The sequence below is a fragment of the Nicotiana attenuata genome, chromosome 8 (assembly GCF_001879085.1).
Source record: "Nicotiana attenuata strain UT chromosome 8, NIATTr2, whole genome shotgun sequence".
Classification (NCBI taxonomy): Eukaryota; Viridiplantae; Streptophyta; class Magnoliopsida; order Solanales; family Solanaceae; genus Nicotiana; species Nicotiana attenuata.
Genome location: NC_031996.1, coordinates 29595233 through 29617024, shown reverse-complemented (window position 1 = coordinate 29617024; position 21792 = coordinate 29595233). Strand labels below are relative to the sequence as shown.

General features: G+C 35.4%; 1 protein-coding gene across 1 annotated transcript; it reads right to left on the bottom strand.

The window, feature by feature from the left end:
* Positions 3556 to 19370, bottom strand: LOC109231147 (coiled-coil domain-containing protein 18-like). Its single transcript, XM_019396710.1, has 18 exons — positions 18972 to 19370; positions 15462 to 15683; positions 14151 to 14246; positions 13424 to 13476; positions 13195 to 13291; positions 11990 to 12063; positions 11213 to 11327; positions 10091 to 10201; positions 9044 to 9120; positions 8173 to 8239; positions 7976 to 8041; positions 7299 to 7406; positions 7028 to 7158; positions 6834 to 6900; positions 6681 to 6748; positions 6520 to 6601; positions 4372 to 4442; positions 3556 to 4279 (listed from the first exon to the last, which is right to left on the bottom strand). The coding sequence occupies exons 1-18, from the start codon at positions 19104 to 19106 to the stop codon at positions 3901 to 3903; spliced, it is 2019 nt and encodes a 672-aa protein (XP_019252255.1). The 5' UTR covers positions 19107 to 19370; the 3' UTR covers positions 3556 to 3900.

The following is a 21792-nucleotide window of genomic DNA, read 5'->3' as shown; positions in this document are numbered from 1 at the left end:
AGAATTCAGCATTATCTGATTCTATTATCGTATTAACGTGAATCTCAGGATTTTCTAACTTATGAACCAGAAAACGATATGCCTTGCTATTGGTTACATATCCAATAAATACACAATCAACCGTTTTTGGACCTATCTTAACCCTTTTAGGTTTAGGAACTTGTACCTTAGCTAAACACCCCCACACTTTGAAGTATTTCAAGCTGGGCTTCCTTCCTTTCCATTTTTCATAGGGAATGGACTGTGTTTACTATGAGGTACACGGTTGATTATTCGGTTAGCTGTAAGTATAGCTTCCCCCTACAAGTTCTGTGGTAAACCAGAACTTATCAACAACGCATTCATCATCTCTTTCAACGTTCGATTCTTTCTCTCCGCAATTCCATTAGATTGTGGAGAGTAAGGGGCAGCTGTTTGGTGAATAATGCCATTTTCCAAACATACTTCTTCAAAAGGAGATTCATATTCTCCACCCCTATCACTTCTTATCATTTTGATCTTTTTGTTTAGTTGTGTTTCAACTTCACTCTTGTATTACTTGAAAGCATCAATTGCCTCATCTTTACTATTAAGTAAATAAACATAGCAATATCTTGTGCTATCGTCAATAAAAGTAATAAAATACTTTTTCCCACCGCGAGATGGTGTTGACTTCATGTCATAAATATCTGTGTGAATTAAGTCTAAAGGAATTGAATTCCTTTCAACGGACTTATAAGGATGCTTAGCATACTTTGATTCCACACATATTTGACATTTGGAATTAATGCAATCAAATTTTGGCAATACGTCTAAATTTATCATTTTTCGCAATGTTTTGAAGTTGACGTGACCTAAGCGTGAATGCCATAAAGTGTTTGACTCAAGTAAGTAAGACGAAGCATTCTCTTTATTGATTGGAACTGCTATTACATTTAGCTTAAAAAGGCCCTCATTCAGGTAACCTTTTCCTATATACATATCATTCTTACTTAGTACAACACTATTGGAAACAAAAATATATTTGAATCCATTCTTGACAAGAAGTGATGTAGACACAAGATTCTTGTGAATTTCTGGAACATGGAGAACTTGGTTTAGAGTCACAATCTTTCCCGACGTCATCTTCAACGCAATCTTGCCAACTCCTTCAATTTTGGTTATAGACGAACTTCCCATGAAAATTGTCTCGTCGGGTCCTGCGGGGGCATAAGAAGAAAATAACTCCTTGTTAGCGCAAACATGGCGGGTGGCTCCAGAATCAATCCACCATTCTTTAGGATTTCCTACCAAGTTGCATTCAGACAACATGGCACACAAGTCCTCCATGTCTTCAACATTTTCAACCATGTTTGTTTGATTCTTCTTCTTCTTTTTCTTTTGTACATCATTCTTTGGTGCACGACAATCCACGGCCTTATGCCCCGATTTTCCACAATTGTGGCAATTACCCTTGAACTTTTTCTTGCTTGGATAATTCTTTGGTCCAGAAGCCTTCATTATTCCGGAAAATATTTCGGGTTTTTCTGCTAGTGCCATAGCATGAGCAGGAGTTGAACGGCTTGACGAGGCAACCACATTTGTAACAGTAGCACCCGTTCCCGCAACATTCCATTAGTTTGGTTTTCATTCGTCATTTTTCTGTAAAGTTGGAAACAAAACAGAACTTGGTTAAATCAGTGAAGCTTTGATATCTTCAAACCGAATACCAAACCGAACATACAACACGTAACAATGGTGAAGTTTTTATATACTTCAAACCCGTACGTTTATTATTCCGGTAAATTTTTGATATACTTTAAACCGGACAGAACAATTATTGGATAGAAAGTACGAAGGCTTTAGTCTCCAAACCAGTATACAAAATATAGATAACAGTTTAATATATATTTCAACACAGAAACGTTAGTAGAAAATTCCTTAAGCTTGTTGTTGCTACTGTGTTAAAACATTAAATCAGAAAAACTGTTAGAAGAATAAAAGAAATTGGAAAAACAGTAAAGATTAAGAAATATTCCGAGTCCATAATTTGCTTGTGCGTCCTTAAGGAATTTTAACCCCCTTACACGTTGCCAAGGTAATGGATTAAATCCTCCCAGGATAAAACGGAATAAACCTTCCTGCAACAGTGGCAATACAAACTGCAGGATACTAATGAACTTAAAGAACGGAGCAAAATCACACTTACGAATTTGAGAGAGAGAGACTGCGAATTAGAATGCAGTATTTTCAGAAAGAAGGAAGTTCTGTAATATTTTTGGTGTGTTAAAAACGAAGCCATGCCTCAGAATTTATAGGCAATTATTGGAAGAGGTGTGATGTTTGTTCTGGAAAATGTGCCTTTTCAGAAGTTTACGCGGATTAATTAAATATATTTTGTCCAAAAATAATCTTATCGATCGATCATGCCTTTTCAAAAGTTTAAGCCAAAGCCAAAGCCGAGCCGAGCGAGCGACGACGAATCATTCTCTTCAACTCCTTTTAAGAGCTTTAAGAAGTGATTCTATATATAAGCACACAAATGTAGTTCTCCCTCACCAATGAGGGACAAAGTGCAAGTCAAAAGCTTACTTCATTCAAATTTTCATTTCCCTCCATTTTATTTCCCACCATTTCCAATTCACACTCTTATACTTTAAAGCCCAATGCTTAAAGTCTTTGAAGCTCAATGCCTTTAAAGTCCAACACAAACAAGGTTGTTATAGAGAGGTTTGTATAGGAGATGATCCTTGACAAAATATATTATCACTCTCCCCCTACTTTCCAAATTGAAAATCCTTGAACTTAAACAGAATTTTAGTAAAATTTGTAATGACGATGCTGTTTGATAGTACTAGTATTCTTATATACAATCCCATTTGACGAAATACAATCCTTTAAATTTCTTTTGTTTTTTTCATTCACAAACTTGAAATGCAACAAAATCTATGCGGGGAATGGCATATTTTAGTAGATCGTCAATCATTATAACGTTTCATCCACATTCTCAAATAAATCAGATATATCTGACTACTAATTATGCCAGTAGACAATAAATTTGTAGGACAATAAATTTTCGTAATTCAAAAATAAATTGCAACCACAATATAAATATGAAGAAATATAATTTTATTCATAAAAAGACGCGGGTATAATTCTGTTTATCCCCTTCATTCTTCTCTCCTGGTTATCTCCGTGATTCGAGGGCTAGAATAGCGTGTTTCTCAAACGTAGGATGGTGCGGGCTTTCATGGATTTATTTGATATCCATAAAGTATGTTGTGGATCTTCTTGAAGTATTTGATTATCAAGAATTATCCGGCCACTTCTTGGTCTCTTTGTGAATATCCCGTGAGTTTATGGTAACCTAGGGTTTTGGTAGAGTAGCCTCTAAGCAACACTGACAGACTCCTAGAATTTCAAGAGGTCTTGTAGTATCTTGAATTTAGGATTTAACTCGATCCATTAAGATTTCGATGTCTTCAATGCCAAAAGGATAAAAACAAAAATAACGTAGAAATTTTGTACATATCAGATGAAGCGTAACCAAAATCCAAGGAAGAAAGTCCAAAAATATAAGCTTAACACCACTGAAGATGATCCAAATAACTCATCATTCATTGCAAACCACGATCACATTGCCCACAAAGAAATGGTCATTTTCACATCTGCAAATGTATCTTGGATATGCATTTGCATGTTTACAATCTGTAGCTAAACTAATTTCCTACAGGTTTGTTCAGTGAACTGCAGTTGTACATCCACAACTTTGACAATTTACAGTATGAATTAATGCATGGAACTGCATATAGTGATACAACTTACAAAGAACATTCAGAGTATTTAGGAGCTTAAATTTCAGAGTTGCTTAACCTGCATACCTACATGACTACTTACACATTATTAGAAATGGACCAAATATGTTTGAACAGGTGTTTGTATCTATTTGCTCGTCGCTGAGTCCCCAGATTTCAACTCTTTCTCCAGCTCATCAAATTCCCAGTCACCTATCTCTTCCGCAGAGTAATCGCGATGTATCTTACCAAATTCAGATTCTAACTTTGCCAACTCTGCTTCAGGGTCCAGGACCTGCTCTGTTTGGGCAGATGGTGGTTCATTTTTCTTGCTTTCCCCAGCTATGGCAGTTTCTACGGCCTGCTTTATAGGATGTGAAGTATTATCATCTACGGTTTCATGGGAAGAATCGTCTCCCTCTTGGACAGGGATTTCCATTTCTAAATTTGGTCTTTCAATAGATTCAAATTCCTGTCTTAGCTTCTCAATGTTTTCAAACAGCTTTTTCATATCTGGATCATCTTTCCTAAAGAAACGGGACAAGTAATTTACTTTATGAACCATCGCACCTAAAAAAGGATATAATAACAATGAAAACACTATAATGCACAACCAAACCTGGAGATTTTCTCTTGTTGAGAGTAGAACTGCTCCCTCATGTTGTCGACTACACTAAATGTGGTTATAATCTGCACTTAGAAGACATATACCTCTGAGAAATCTTTAGTGATTTTACAAGGCATATGGAACAAAGTAAAAGGCAAGACCAATTCACTCGAAGATGCTTTCGAACTTATCTTTAGAAAGTATACTTATTACTCCTAGATGGAAGTGGGAAAATGAGAAGCATGAATAAACAAATGTAGTTAGACGTTCAATGATACGGTTTTAATCAGAAAAATTGTATCATACTTATTTTCAGTTAATATATTGTACACAACCAACGTAAATTTCCCAAACCATCTGAATGTATCAGTTTTTTCTTCAGATTATTTTCACTTCGGCTAATTATGGTACAATATTTATAAAAGGATAAATACGAATGTCAATGATACTATATTTTATATGAAACAATGAAATTTTTTATCAAAATAATAAAACTTATAAATGTCCCCTATAAAAATATGAAATTAGTACGAAAGTATGTTAAAACTAGTGAATCAAATGAGAAACACTAGCTTTTTAAGCATTTTTTGATTTTCTCAGAAGTGTGATATACTTTGTTGTGTGATCCTTGGGTACACCATTCAAAATTGTTCCATTATAGTCTGTATATTAGATTGTTGTATAAAAATACAAACTGTTAAATAAATAAAAACTAAAATTAGATAGATCAAGAAAAGAAGTACTCCCTCTGTTCCAATTTATGTGAACATGTTTGACTGGGCACGGAGTTTAAGAAAAAATGAAAGACTTTTGGAATTTGTAATCCTAAACAAGTCAAAAAGGGACGAGAGTATTTGTGTGGTTATAAAAGCTTCTCGCTAAGGGTAGAATTGTAAGTTTAAGCTAAAATACTACCAAATTTAGAAAGGGATCATTCTTTTTGGAACGGACCAAAAAGGAAATAGGTTCACATAAACTGGAATAGAAGGAGTATTGAATATAATTAAATGGGAGAAATTCAAAAATAGCCAGATTTACAACTGGTCGTTCAAAAATAGCCCAATTTCAAAAGTAATCGAAATTTAGCCACTTTTTATGTAAAGATAATTCTGAGCGAAAACACTGTTCAAAACCCGGAATATACTCCAGTATATTATGCTGGAGTTCCAGCATAAGTATACTTGAACTCCAGCATATTATAGTGGAGTTCCAGGATAAGTATGCTGGAACTCCAGCATAATATGATGGAGTTCCAGCATAAGTACACTAGAACTCCAGCATAATATACTGGAGTTCCAGCAAGTATACTGGTGCAGTATAATATACTGGAGTTTGGAGCACCAGTGCTCCAGTCTCCAGTATATTATACTGGAGCCAGCAAAGTATACCGGTCCAGCATAATATGCTGGAGTTCATACACAGGTGCACCGAACTCCAGTATATTATGCTGGACCGGTCTCTATTGCAGCAAAATAGCGGCTATTTTTCATTGACTTGGTAAACGCTAGCTATTTTTGAATGACCAGTCCGAAAACTGGCTATACCGTGCTATTTTTACTAATTAAATGCGTGATGGATCTTATCCATATTAATTAACTCTATTTGCCACCTCGTCAAAAAGATTCTCATAAAATTAGAAAAAACAATTATGATGATGAATTGGAAAATCTGTAGTTTTAGTAATTAAGCAAAACTAATAAATTGAAACAGTATCGTAAAGTTATACAGGATTAAATCATTATTATCTTACTTATAACATACTCAATATTTTAAATGTCCTACCCTCTCTGGTTCCTTCATTTGATAAAGAGAGAACCTCATAAAATAGCACACTCCTTGGTTAACTATCAAAAACATAATACTTCTCAACTACGATACTAGTATTTTGTCTGATAATATTTTTGATACATATATATTTTTAGTAGGTTTTTGATACTTTTTTAGTTTTTGTATAAAATCATAAATCACTCCTAATTGTTCGTTACGGTCATACACTTGAACCTAGACCTACTTTTAAAAGAAAATAACTTATCAGACTGAACCGGTTCAGTCTGATTGGTTAGTTGGTTTTTAAAAACCTTTGACGTCTCTAGCATAACTCTCTGGATAGCAGGCAACAACATAAAAGTGAATGCATAATATGTAGTTCTATTTTTCTACCTTGGCTTCATAGTCCAAGTATTCCTCCTCCAGACTTTTCCTGGGGCTCAACGATTTTGAGACACCAGATCCCATAGCTGAGCTGTCAGACAAAAGCAAAACAACCATGAGACTGCACTGCATTATATGCTAACAAACACATGAAAAAAAGAGGGTCTTACCCTTCACCTAAAGTCTTCAAGTTCTCAACAAATTTAGAAATGCGATCAATAGAAGGCCTCAACTCTTTCTGTGCAAGCCAAAGATATGGTTTAGAAAGATGTGCTGTGCTAAGCACAGTAAAAAGAAACTATGACCATTTACCAATCAAGTACCTCATAAACAGAGAGGAGTTGCATCACCAAGTTTACAAAATAATCCTCGTGCTTTTCGAGTTCAACACTACAAAAGTAAGCAACACCAAGAATACATTCAGCATAACACTGAACAAACTAAAACAGAGATATACTTCAACGTCCTTCCGGCTAAAATCTGGAAGAATGATCATGCAGTAAATCAAGTAACATACCTGACCTCCTTGTCTTTACTATCTGTAAATGAAGACTGAAGGGTCCAAGTATCTTCCAAAAAGTTAATCCATGTACTAAGGATATTTGCTTCAACTTTACATGAGCCAATGGATTTTGTCAGCTCGTCTTCCTATGAGGATGAAGAGATAGGTGATGGCCAGTGCAAGAAGTAAGGAGAGGAGACACATAACAGGCATAGCGGGAGCTGGAACTAGAATTAATGCAAAGGGAATTAGTACGCAAGAACAGACATGTAAATAAAAGACGAACCCTAGTTTTTAAATGAGCAACAATCTGATCATTAGCTTCATAGAACTGGTCCCTCTCTTCTCGGACATTTTGAAGGCGTGCATTAGCCGCAGCCAATGAGATATTAACCTGAAAGAAGAAATCCATTAGCCAGAACCAATAACTTGACAACTAGCACAATTTTACGGTTGGGGGGGGGGGGGGGGTGGGGGGAAATCAAAATCCAATCAAAATGCAAACTCGAACAATTTGATCATTCAAAATTAATCTTGAACCCCTTCTCAAAGAAATCTCAACTTGACAGATAGAGAACAATAAATTATTTTAAATTTTGCATCAACACGGAGATGGTGCAGTCACTAATCATGTAAGTCAATAAAATTATAAAAATGGTAAAGGGATGCATCATCTTAACCTCAAACATTATATAGAAGGTTACCACAGCACATAGATAATTCGATTTTTTTTTGGATAACGTAAACGTAATATTATTCAAGCTAATAGCAAGAAGGTTCTGCAAAAGAGTACAAAAGATCATTACAATGACTCCGCTACATCTTTGACATCATTAAGTCAAAAGAATCAAAAAGATGGTTCAAATTCTCTATCCCATGTTCCTTAAACCAGAGAAACTTCTTTACTATATTTGGCATTTAAAGAAGTCGCCAAGGGAATGCCTTCCGTCAACAACAGAGTACCTGTTTCAACTGAGCTTCAATCTCATCTCTTTGTTTCTCCAGTGCAGAAACCTCTGTCGCTAATTCCTGAAACCAAGCAAATGAACCCCAAACCCCTTTAGGCCAAGCACTCCCAGAAATCTATATTTATTTACTCTTCAACCACGATTGGTGCAAAAGCACTTCGCCTATAATGTAACATCGTGCAACCATGTTACCTTCTCTATTTCACCAACTTCGCTAGTCTTGGTCACACGGAATTTTAGTGCCTCCTCTTTCTGAATTCTGTCAACAACAAATAATGATAATAAATCAGCTAGCTATGTAGATACACATTAAGAATCAAGTAGCAGCAAAAACACTTCACACAATTCATTATTAAGTGATGCCATCATTCAAATATCAGATCCCGTTTTAATAATCTTTAATCACACAAACATGGGACAGAAATTATCATTTACAACCCCTCGCAAATATGATGCACTATCCTGCAACCAAGGGTGTGGCCTAGTGGTCAATAAAATGGGAGGAGAACCATGAGGTCTCAGGTTTAAATTCCCGCAGAGGCAAAAAATTTCTTCCCATCTAATCAAGCCTTGGTAGATAGATTTACCGATACTTGTGCGGATGGGAGGTACCAAGTATCCCGTCGAATTAATCGAGGAGCACACAAGCTACCCCGAATACCATGGTTATCAAAAAAAATTATGATGCATTATCCCCCACCCTCACCCCCCAAAAAATTCTTGTTTGCAAACCAAGTAAGCTCTTGGTGTATAAAACTTAAAACACATGCAAAACAGATATTTAGCATATATAAGGTTTGTGGAAACAACTCTATGTGAGAAATGAGTTTAAGCTAAGTTAGAGGCAAAATGAATACAGATCCTTTATAGAGGCAGCTCTTTCTCACCAAATGGCAACACAAATAAAAATGGAGATTGCATAATGGTGCTTGTTTAGTAATGAAGCGAACAATTTGCGACTTTACAAATGGTTTTTTTTTTTCTTTTTTGGGATAAGGTTTGCCACTTTACAAGGGGATTAACGAAACACAAGGACATAGCAACTGAAATATGCACTTCCAACCTGTGGTCAGAGATCTTCTTTTCAGCTTTGCAGGTGGAGCTAGCAAGAGATTCAGATAAGACTTTCAACTTATCAACCTGCAAACAGTCATGTACCATAATCTTATGAAAGATGCAACGAACAATTGACATAGAACAAAGGATGAACTTTGCCGAAAATACTGGGCCTCATTACTCATTAATGTATAACGATCCACCTGTTCTTTCCATAAACAAATTTCTATACCAAAACAAATTGGATGAAGCATTTCTAGAACTTTAAAGGAACTAGGACATGCTGACCAAATTTGTCTGTCAAAATTGGAATATAATACAAAAGGTGGCAAACAACCTACAAATATAAGTTGACACTGAAAAGAGATGCTAGATAGCTACCACTAACAAAATATTTCCTAACAGATATTCCCTATGCTTCCTTTTATATTACACCGTTATTTTTGGAGAGTCAAATATTTTTCATTTGACGACAACTTTATATACATTTGATAAAAAATTAATTTATAAAAATTCATGACCTATAATACTTTTTATGTAGTTAACATAGTTTAAAATTACTGTTCAATAATTAGGAGATCATGTCTGAATTGAAACAGCAAATTAAATGCTACGACCTTCGAACTCCAATCCCCTTCATTCTAACAGAGGAGTAGAAAGGATAGAAATAAAAGCAACTAGTTGACAAAATGTAGATGTGTAAGTAGAACATATGCCCACTGAAAACAAAGAATGGTTAGGACTGGGAAATGATTAAGATTTCTATGACACTGAAACTTATCATGAGAGAAGTGAGAACAAATTTAAAAGATGGCATACACACCAATGGTAGAGAACTTCACAAAGTAGGTCAGGAGTAATGATTTTAATGGAATCTAGACAGTAACTATATGGACATACATATTATTCAGTGTTTGTTGCCCACCTGATGCAGCCATAACAAACAATACATCAAATGAAAAGATGAGCAAAATGCAATTTCCCAAACGGGGAACCAAAGTTCCTGTTTTCAGAAAACAACATTTTAAACTAATAGGTAAAAGGAGTGGTGTACCTTCTGAACATGGACTTCAGGGGAGTCCCCATATTTCAGAGCTTTTTTCTTCAGTAGAAGCCCTTCTAATTTAGAGCAGACCCGAATATGTGCAAGTGCTTCTTTCAGAGCCTATCAATAAAATGAAAACTGTCGCGTTCAATCAAATTTCTATTTCTAACGACAAAACAAAAAAGAAAGTTTTAGCCTAATTTATGAAGTACTAAGAGACATTTTTTTAACAAACTTTCAGTTTCTTATCATGTCCGCAAGATAAAACCAAAACTCCTGAAAGTAAGGCCCAGAGAGAATTCTATTTGTGGTGATGTTGATAGGTGAGGCACAGTAACATACCAACCTTTTTAAGTGCAAATGACCATTGTTGATGCAAACGGGAAAGCTCTCTCATGCAGTAACCTCATACAAAAATAATGAGACCTTACAAAGGTCTACAATTACAACAAGAAAGTTTATTTAACAAGTAAAACTAGAACCATAAGAACTTCTTTTTAATAAGAGTAAGACCAGGACCATGAATTTTTTTTCATGAAAACCAGAAAAGTGAGCTAAAATAGAGTTAAATCTGATACATGAAAAGGAGTTAAATCTGAAAACTAGAATAGTGAGCTCAAATAGAGTTAGACAGTAGATATCTTATATCCCATGCATGTAAGCCATCTATTCTATCATCTTAGAAGACAGTCACAGAACATATTTAGAAATCCGAAAGAGGAATTATTTCCTGAATATTCCAGAATAGGGAGTTAACAGACTGGCAAGAACCAGAACAAAAATGGAGAATAACACCTGAATATTGATTCTTCGCTCTCCTTCAAAATCATGTCATTTTCATATATAGTCCAGTTACATTCTTCAAATACAGATGAAAATAAAATAACCAATCCAAATTTATGAAATACATTCACAAGTTTCAATAATGTAAACTCAATTAACCATTCAATGTCAAATAATTTTACAATGATAGTTTCTTTATAAAGTATGCAATTATAAGAACTTGCAATTCAAATAAACTTCTTAATGGCATGCTATGCCACCTAAAATGCAGATGGAGCAAAAAGGAAACAACAGAACAGCAATAAGGTTCACTCCTTTTTTCCTGGATAAATAAGCAATAAGGTTCACCTCTATTGAAGCAACAGTCTCTTGAGACATCATTTCATGACCCTCACCATTTGGGTCCTTTGCTGCTTTTATTTCATCAAGTTTTTTCTTCAACAATGAGACCTCAGTATCAATTCTGCAAGGAAGAAAGATGAATGATGCGTCAACTTATAACCTCTTCCTGACAAGTTTAAACATTTTTCACAATGTATTCTGTGCTTATAAAAAGATTTAACAAGAACTGGTTCTGAAACTGAGCTTCAGCTGTGAATTTACAAGTGCGGTATTTTTCGGACTTAAGTAGACCACAAACATATGAAAAATCAGAAAAATATTGTATGGTTCCTTGCTCATAATTCAGGAACTTGACAATGACCCTTATTTACAATACTCCACAAATTAAAATTTTCCTTCCTTTTGGGACAATTCACAAATTGAACACTGATACCGCCATTTATTTTGGTATAAGTACTGATAGTTACTCCACAAAAAACACAAAATGGAAGAAGAAAGGCTACAATTATGATTTCATTTGCATTAACGGAAAAAGGAAGAGGAGAAAAAGAAAAAAGGGACTTAAAGTTTTGTTTTTAAACACTTTATCATTTTCTCTATCCTAGAGAACAAGTAGCACAAAACTTCCCCTCTCACCTAAATAAGATAGCCTAAAGATACCAAATTGCATCAGTCAAAGCTCATAATACATGGCAGCTCCGTCTCAAGAATATTTGGCTCCAGACTGGCGCTTTAAAATACACAAAGATCTCAAGAACGTGAAGTGTCCTAGCAAGAAATTACCTCCCAAGATCTGCATTAATTTTCAAACCTGTGATAGCACTTTCTGCAAACTGGAGCAGCTCCTCTCGCTTTACCTGCCAAAAGAAAATTATGTTTTCATGGATAGAAAGCATGACAGCAAGTTTTAGTCTTTAGGTAATATTTTATTTATTGGGCAGCCTGGTACACTAAGCTCTCGCTATGTGCAGGGTCTAGGGAAGGGCTGGACCACGTTGGGTCTTATGTATGTAGTGTTACCTAATCTAATTTTCTAACCTATTTAACTTTTTAGCTAATATCCCCCTCTGTTATCTATCGTGTGATAACAAAGGGGGATATTACCTAAAAAGTTAAACAGGTTAGAAAAATAGATTAGGTGAAAGCGGGCATTGGAAAACAAGTGCAAAATTAGCTTCTGAAAAATGGAAAGGAGTGGAGCGAATAGAACTGCATCAATTCCTTGAGATCGTCAAGACTCAACAGCACATAAATACATTTTCACCTGAGCACAAGCAGATGGTAAAACAAAGTATGACAATGTCTGAAGGTTCTCCTAGTGTTCCCACCCCGGTCAAATTTGATCCACAGACGGAACAGGCAGAAAATGTAATAGAAATGTGCAAATGGACCTGGAAGAACCTAAGAATCTCACTGGGTCTAGATGGAACACAGATAAAAACATTCAGAACAAACAAAGACATGGAGAATGTAGGCAACCTTAGAGACGAACTTCAGACACCAAGCCATTGGGGAAACTACAACATTTCAAGTAAAGTGGTTCACAACGTGGCTGGTCAAGGACATCCGCAAATAGATCTTATAAGTATTGTGGGGCATCTATAATCCATAAATTAATACGCAATGGTTTCAAGGAGACAGAATTTTCCTTTTCCACAGGTTGAGTATTTGGTGAACTGGACCTAAAGCTAGTTGAGTTGTTTTTAAGGAGATACGATTAGTTATCAGACCAAATGCAGATGTCAGTACACTTTAGGATAAAATGGCCTCTGATTTAGTTGGTGGTCTAGTTTAGTTAACCAACCAGAGTGTAAAATTTTAGAAATTATTAGATAAAGGATGTCTCACAACTGAACTTCACAACATTTTTCAGCCTCAATGAAACATAGTCCTGCAGTGAAAACTATTGGACGGAGAGTACAAAAGTACATAGAGTTCCAATTATGGTTGTCTACTGATAAAATACAGTAAGGACTGTTTGACTTTACCAATACTTCATCTTGGTAGCTTGAGAAAGCTTTTGCCAGATCCTGGATACTGCTGACTATTGCATAGTGAACCTCTTTTCCTCCAGTGAGACATAGTCTGCAAGTAACCAAATACAGTTATATCTCGACAATCAATACCTAGCCAACAGATACAACATAAGCCAGAACACAATGAATACCAAAGTTACTAAAGCACAAACTCAAGGCCAGTGATACTGACTAAACTCACCCAAACAATTCAAGCAGGAGAGAGACTTCTTCTTCATTTGGCGCTTCAAGAATCTGAATCAGAGGAAAGAGTAAACCTGCTGTTAACCTTCGTAATCAGCAATCTTGAAAGCTAGATATCAGGCAAATTACATACATAAGAGAAAAGAAGAAGGACATTACACTATCTGGAAGGATAAAACTGAAACACCATGCATTCTCCATATATGTCTTTGTTCAAATACAATAATACTCCCTCCATTCCAATTTATGTGGCACACTATCCTCATTAGTCTGTTTAAAAAAGAATGACACATTTCTATATTTGGAAACAATTTAAATGTAAGCTTTCCACTTTACCCATTTTACCTTTAATGAGAAGCTTTTATAGCCACACAAATACTACGAGACGTTTAAGACCACAAGTTTCATATGTTTTATAGCCATACAAATATTATAAGCATGTCTGAGACCACAAGTTTTACAAGTCTTTCTTTTTTACTTAAACTCCGTGTCGAGTCAAACTGCGTCACATAAACTGAAACGGATGGAGTAGTTGTCTATATCTAAACTTTCATTCTTCAACCTAAGAGCTTTAACGGAAGATGTTTCTTAAGAAGCATTTATTTGGAAAGATCAAAGTAAACATGAAAATGAAAACTTAGCAACAGAATTGGTAAAGGAAACTAAAAATGTATGTAGCTTCTTTAGCAAAACCAAGCACGGCCTAAAGATTTTTATTTACATACCATAGATATTGATATGCCCTCCAAAGCTTGACTGTAAAGAAAGACGTCACGGAAGTTCATTGGTTCACCACCCATCTCAGAATCATAATAGAGAACCTATCAAAATTGGACATAAGGGATAAAGCTATCTGTATGAAACAAGTATATTGAGGTTATAAGCTTTCTGCAGGGTGAATCATGAGAATCCAATCAACAATAAACAACATATACCCCATAAGAGAAAAGAATACTGCAACAATGTGATTGAGTTTACTCTCCATCTAAGCAACACAAGTACAAGACCTGCAACTAAATAAGAGAGACAAGGGGACCACAATCAAAAGAGTCGACAAGAGAGGATTGCTCAGTGGTAACCATCCTCCACCTCCAATCCTTGGGTTCGAGTCACCAGAGAGCAAAGTAGGCAGCTCCTGGGGAGGGGTTAATATATATATATATATATATATATATATATATATATATATATATATATATATATATATATATATATATATATATATATATATATATATACATATATATAAAGAATCAAAACAATCAGTATTTAATTGAGGTGATTGCTTTCACGACAACTAGCATAATATATAAAGCTTGGAGTTTTCTCTAAAACTATTCAAGAACAAGCAGAAATTATCCACAGATCAGGATCAGCAAAATTTGATATGCATTGTAAAACAACCAAAGGCAATCTGATATCCATTCAGATTTGCCTCCAAAATATGCTTGTGGAAAAAGAAGTTTTATCAAACATGTTCAGCTTCATCGGTTTCTGTCATGTTGGTTTCTCGTGATTGCGTACTTGCTGCATTAACTATTACTGGACTGAAGATGGTACATGAATCACACTCTAGAGAAATTGAGCTAATAATAGTGGACTAGCAGCTTTAGTACGTAGCAAATAAAAATAGTGTCAGGAATTCCACAATCAAAACAAGATCCAGCTGCTGCTTAGTGATCAAAAGTAGCATAAAAGGATTGAAGGGAATGGAATCCATACACTCAACCGACACTCCTTGATATTTATTTCAGAACCAGCAAAAGAGCCATTTAGGGGACTCCTGGATACACCTTATCAAAAAGGAGAATACTAGACACAATGAACAAATTCCTTAACAGATTATTCCATGAGATAAAACAGCATAAATGAATCTGTGGCAAACTACTAAAGCATGCAATTATTTCACTTAATGCACATAAAACCCAAACTGAAGAACAGAATCATTCTAGAATATTACAAAACAGGAAAGGTCTTTTACTCATCACAAACAGGAAAGGCAAAAGAGAAAGAGCATGGAAGGTCAATTTACTCACCAGCGATTGTTTTCTTGGATTCTCCTTTGCTTCTTCAGAAGGATACTGCTGCTCGTTGATCTTATCCTTATCTTCAGCAGAAACCTCAGTCCTCTTTTCAATTTCTTTAAGTACAGCTAACCACATTTTCATCAATCGAACTCTCTCTGTTCCCCTGCAAGAAACAGAAGCTTCTTCCAATCTTTTTACCGTCTGTTTGAAGTTTTTGAAGTTCCTATTCCCCTGGCATAAACATTAAATCATCTAGTTAACTCTTTAGATACAAATAAGAAATGGAGTCCAAGCACAAGAGAGCCCAAATATAAAACTTTACAGTTCCTGTAGTATTTCAGAAGTTCATAACTATGTTAAGCTCCATTTGAGCTCTGCTGCTTATATTTCTTACTTTTCTTAAGCAAACCTTACTTTTAAATTATTGCTATAGTTCAGCTATCATAATGCTAAACAATAAAACAAGTTTGTTTCCTTTTCTTTCGAGGACTACAATACAATAATACTCTCTTGCCTGCTTATATCAAGATGTTGTCTGTTCTTTGATATATCACTACACTTGCATTATCTTCGTAGTTATTATTTTAGAGTCTGCTGCTGCTGTTATACCCAAGATGCAGTGAAAAGCTCCTTTTTGCTCTTTCTTTCCCTTTTTCTTTGGTATGATTCAGTGCCACTTTGGTAGTTCTACTTCAAAGAAGATCTTTCGTTTCATTCGTATCGTTGGGTTGATCTTTTAGCTACTTTTTGTTTCATTTCAATAATGGCAGAGCCAGGCCAGCTTCACACACTCAACTAATCCACCAAGTAACTGCTACCTCCCACAAGCGCAAACACTCACCAAGACTTGCACAGATAGAAAGAGTTAACCTAGTGCCATCTCTCCCACAATTTGAACCTTAGTTTACTCGGGTTATTACTCAAACTTTTTACCACTAGGCACCCTCATCGAGTTATGAGATTTTTTCATTTTACTTTCCAGCTATTTAATTTATACTCTGTAATGTTGACATCGTCTAGGTGTGATATGCATAAAACTCCATAGTCCTTATAAACAGAGCTCGAATCAAAATGCAATATCAACGAGGAACAGAAGTTCAGGGATCTTTACCCCTGCATGGCGTACAAATCTCTAACTTCATCAGAAAACCCACTTCAGGTCAAGAATCAAGCTTTCTATTATAGTTTTTCTCACAGGCGAGTTGGCCCATCAGTCCATCACCCTAGTCTCAGGACTTGGAAATTTGGTTCCCGCATTTTGTGAAGTAGAATATTCCACAATACCCAATTCGTCAAAAATTACCAAGCCTAATTTTAGATAAACATAGCACTATTCTTGAGCAACATTCAACAACTCAAGTTTTCCAGGAAAGAATTGAAACCAAAATGGATTTCAACAGAGTTCTACCAATAAGCAAATTACATAAAACATGGATGCACCTCTCTGTTTCCTCAAGCTTCAACTTGAGCTTAGCAATCTGGCTCTCCATTCATTGCTAATACTCAATAATTCCTTCTCACTTATAAACACTATTGCTAATTCCATGGTGTTCCCTCTCACCTCAGTCAACACCTTTCTTCTCACTATCCTCCTGTTTCTTCACTCTCTTGAATAGCTTCTTATGCAAAAAGCACCCAAACAATACCCCTTTTAGCCGTCTTCTCTAAGACCTCCACTACATAATTCACTGGAATAACCAGTTCCAAGTCACCCTTCTGCTTCAATTTAGATGACCAACATTTGTGCTCCACATATTTCAAGACTACGGAGCCTAAATTCGATTTTCTCTTCCTCTACCTCAACCCCTCAAACTTACAACCACCATCCTCTCCGTCTCTCACGTGACTCAATATTCTCTATCACAGTATCACGCACGCTCACTTGCCCGCTACCTAGCACAACTCAATCAAGAAATCTGTGGAGCACAAATTTGGGTCATCTAAACTGAAGTTCTTGGGTGAGTTAAAATTGGTTAGTCTGGCCAATTGTTTTAGCTGAGAATTTGAAGAAGATGGCGAAAAGGGGTAATGTTTGAGTGCTTTGCATAAGAAGTTGTTCAAGGTAGCAAAGAAATAAGAGAGTACCGAGAAGAAGGTATTGTCTGAGGTAAGTGGTGTTGAGTCCCATATCGTTTGTGGGATGGGCACTTGGACTCCTTATATGGTCTTGGTCAATCATTACCTCATGAGCTAGCTTTTCGGGTTGAGGTATACCCATATTCCATGTCTTTACCATGGTACCAAAGTCAGGCCCATCTCATTTCTTGTTTAATTCGATGTGGGGCCCGCATATTATATTGTACACGCTCCAGATGTCCAGTCTTGTACGTGTGGGGGTGTTGAGTCCCACATCGTGTTTGTGGGATGGGCACTTAGACTCCTTATATGCTCTTGGGCATTCACCACCTCATGAGCTATCTTTTGTGGCTGACTTAGGCCCAAATTTCATTTCTTTAACAGGAACACTATGACATTAGTGATGGTGCATTGGTGCTTAGAAGTGAGATGGAATTGTTGTTGGTAGCTAAGGCGGATACACCTTGTGGCAAGCGGTGTCAGGTAACACAAAATTTTTGTTAGGTAAGTATACATAGATAGTATACAAAATGAAAATAGTTGGGTATAAATATAAAAATGACACTGCTTGTCATTATAGTAATTTATTCATTTGTTCATTTTCTTCGGATATTCATGTTCGACCAAAAAGTTTTAAGCTCTTTTTGTTAAACTAATTTAATGAATAGATATGGGATAAATCCTAGCTAGGGATAATTTACTCTAAATCTGAGATGGAAGACAAGAATAAACAAGTATGGTTGGACGTAAAGTTTGATTACAGTCGCGATTGGATTCAATAATATGAGAAAAGGAAGATGGCTTCAATAATATCAAATGATAATGACAAGTACGGAGAGGAAAAATAATCACCATTCTTGAACTAGATAGACATCCATACATTCAATAAAGTTGAATTACAGATACAATGCCAAGATCTTAAGATTAATCCTCCTTTTGGCGAAGAGTTTGGGGAGAAAAACCCTACCCTCTTTCAGAGAGATTTACATGTATCTCTCTATTTCCATCAGCCCCCTTTTCTTATTTTCTCTCCTGATATTTATACAAAACACTACCCTTACCCAGCGGTCCTTAACCCGAGTGCCTAAGTTCTTGGAATATCTTCTAGAATATTCCCCAAAAATGCCTAAGTGTCGAACCAGCCGTTCGGGCCGAACTGAGTGCTCGACCTCAGTGCTTCTCGTACGTGACTTTGGTTTGGTTGATTCCTGGTCGTCTTTCCTTAAATAAAATTCCTTTGATCAGATTTTGACCTATACAATTGACACCTCCTACCAAAAATCACGCGTACGCCCCTGGTTGGTAGAACTCTATTGGATTCCACTTGGGTCTTAATTCTTTTCCAGATACTCGATTTATAGTGAGCTAAGTTTATTTATATAAAAGTAGTAATAAATAAATAAATAAATATACAAGAAGAGAAGAGGGAAGTGGAGAAATTACAATGCGGTGGTGGAGCTCGGCGACAGCTTGACCGGCTTGTTGAACGACAGAGTCGGCATAGTTCTTTACGGTACGGGTGAGGTTGTTGTTCCCAACCTCCACTGCTTTGCTCATCGCCGATTTCAACCACGACATTTCGGCTATTTATCCAATTAGGGCTCTACAGTATATGACACCAGAAGAGAACAGAAGAAATCTAATGAAGCTACTAGAAGTTTTCTATTTTGCTGATATCTAATCAGTAAATGGGAATAGAGATGAAGATCGTGGTGGTGTTGTTCTTCTCTGTACAGCTTGGGATGGGAAGGAAATAAACCCAACTTGCTTTGCGACTTCAGTTTTTACTTTTAGACTTGGAAGACAGCCCCGCTTACGGACAAAGTTGTTGCTAAAGGAGAAATAAACCTTAGAAACAAATTGTCATTGCTTGTAACAGCTTGTTTGGATGATTGTAATGTATTGTTTGGTAATGCATCGTATTATACTGTAGTATATTATATGGTATCATTCAATAAATATAATATGTGGATAAATTATATTATTTGTGTTGTTTCATGATGTCCGGCAATATAAAGAATAAACTTGCAGTATTACAAAAAAAAATATGGTACGGAGTAGAATTATTATATAAAAAGGTGGGGTAAAGGATTATTTAATAATAATAAAGGGCAAGGTGAGGAAAAAAGACAAGATAACGACGCAACAATACCAAATGATAGATAAAGTGGCAATTGTCGTCGTTACATAACGACGTATTTAGCTATATGATACAACAAAATTAAGTAACGATCAAAACAATCATTGTATTCAAAATAACAATACAATACAATACAATAGGTAACAACCATCCAAACAAGCTTTAAATATCAAATAATAAGAAATATACAATTAAAAATTTATTATTAATTAAAAATATTGGAGCTCTAGGGAAAAAACATAGATTTCTCTGGAAAAAATTGAAAAATAAACAGTTAATATATATAATCATGAATAAAAAAAATCACAGTTAGAACAAATAGCTATTAGAAGAAATACACAGTAAAAATAAATAAATCTTTATTTCATGATTATGAGGTAATTAACTGTTGAAAAATACTACATTTGAAAGATAAATTTTTTGATTTTTCATCATTCTCACGCGGCACGCGCCTAAAGCTTAGGTGTCAACTTTCCAAAGTTATGGGGACAATTAGAACCAAAAATAATTTATATGTACCTCAAAATAAAATGTGTCAAATTCAGGGAGACCCGAGATATCAAAATTACCCTCATATGGGGTCCTGGTTTGTTATTATAGTATAGGTGATGATTCTTGAGAAAATAACATTATCACTCGCTCCTCACTTTCTAAATTGAGGGTCCTTAAAAGTTACAGGGTACTTTTCAGGTAGATGACTGAGTTTCTCACATGAAAGTCCTTAAACTTAAGAACTCAACCTCTCTCTGGTCTCTTCTGATTTTCATGTACTTGCACAAGTCTATTAAATCAGTAAACTGAAATATTTACTACTCCATTGTTAAAAAATTGTAACCGAGTTGTGCTTCTTGATTACTTGTATTTTCTGTAGCTAATAACTCTAAGGCTTTACAATCTTCTTAAATTGCCGATATGCGTAATTTGAACCATACAGATAATGCCCATAATCAGTTGGATTAATGTCACATATAACTCGGGGATCAATTGCTTTTGACAGGTCGACAAGGCCTGCGTCTATGGTAAAGACATTAATCAATGTTTAAAAGTTATTTTCTAGTGTTTGGTTGTCATAAAATATTTTCTATTGAAAATAGTTTTCATCATCGGGTGAAAAATGATTTCCCTCACTTTTGGCGGAAGTCTATTTTTTTTTGTTGTAAAATGACATTGTATAGCCGCTCTAAAAAAAAGCCACATATATATATATATATATATATATATATATATATATATATATATATATATATACACTTTTTCGGCTACCGAATATAAATAGTTTATGGCGGACTAAAGTGATAATACCCCTTTTTGTCACAATTATTTGAACTCTAAACTTACATCGCTACATCAATTAATACTAAGACATCCAATACTGTTCCAATTGAAACTTTGTTGCAAACCACAAATGTAGAAGTCAACTTGGCTTTTGCATTATGGCCAACTAAAATATATTAATTGATGAAACGAAACGCGTATCTTTTCTTGCACATTTCCAATGTCAACTTCCACATTCTTTCATACTAATATTATTATTATTATTTGTGTTAGGTGTTTGTCCTAATTTATTTTTATTAGGTTTTTCTATTTCTTGAAGAATGATAATATATTTACCATAATTGATATATATTTCCTTTTACGAAAAGAAAATATAATTTTTCCGTAGTTGGCTAGTCATTTCTCTTGAGTAAAATGTTTTGACTTCTATAAGGCATTTGACAGTCTTGTTTACGGGAGTAATTTCGGGACAAGTGTTAGCCTGCTACTTGTGCTTGCCTCTTTGTGAGGTTGTTCACTAGATATTTTGTACTCTCTTTTACATAGTGGATTCCTATCTCCGCCTGTGGGCGTAGTTCAATTGACCGAACCACGTTAAATATTTGTGTCTCTTCTGTTATATTTCTCTTGTGTTGTCTAATTTATCGTCATTGAAGATTTGCTTTACTAGCTTCCGCATGACACCTGATTATTTCGATTCTAACAATGTGTATATGCGTATTGCTCGGTACAATTCTTCGTATCCATGTTTCTCCTTTATTTGTTTTTCCGCTTTTTAGCGTAAGCAGATATCCTCCATACTTTTTGGTCAATTTCTGACTTAGTAAGATTCTCAAGAGAGTTTGAAAA

Excerpts from the sequence above, each read along its gene's own strand:
- LOC109231147 (XM_019396710.1), bottom strand. The coding sequence starts at position 19,106 with ATGTCGTGGTTGAAATCGGCGATGAGCAAAGCAGTGGAGGTTGGGAAC. Across the intron at positions 13,292-13,423 it reads CTCCTGCTTGAATTGTTTGG|ACTATGTCTCACTGGAGGAA; the intron begins GTGAGTTTAGTC and ends GGTTACTTGCAG. Across the intron at positions 8,042-8,172 it reads AAGTTGGTGAAATAGAGAAG|GAATTAGCGACAGAGGTTTC; the intron begins GTAACATGGTTG and ends GCTTGGTTTCAG.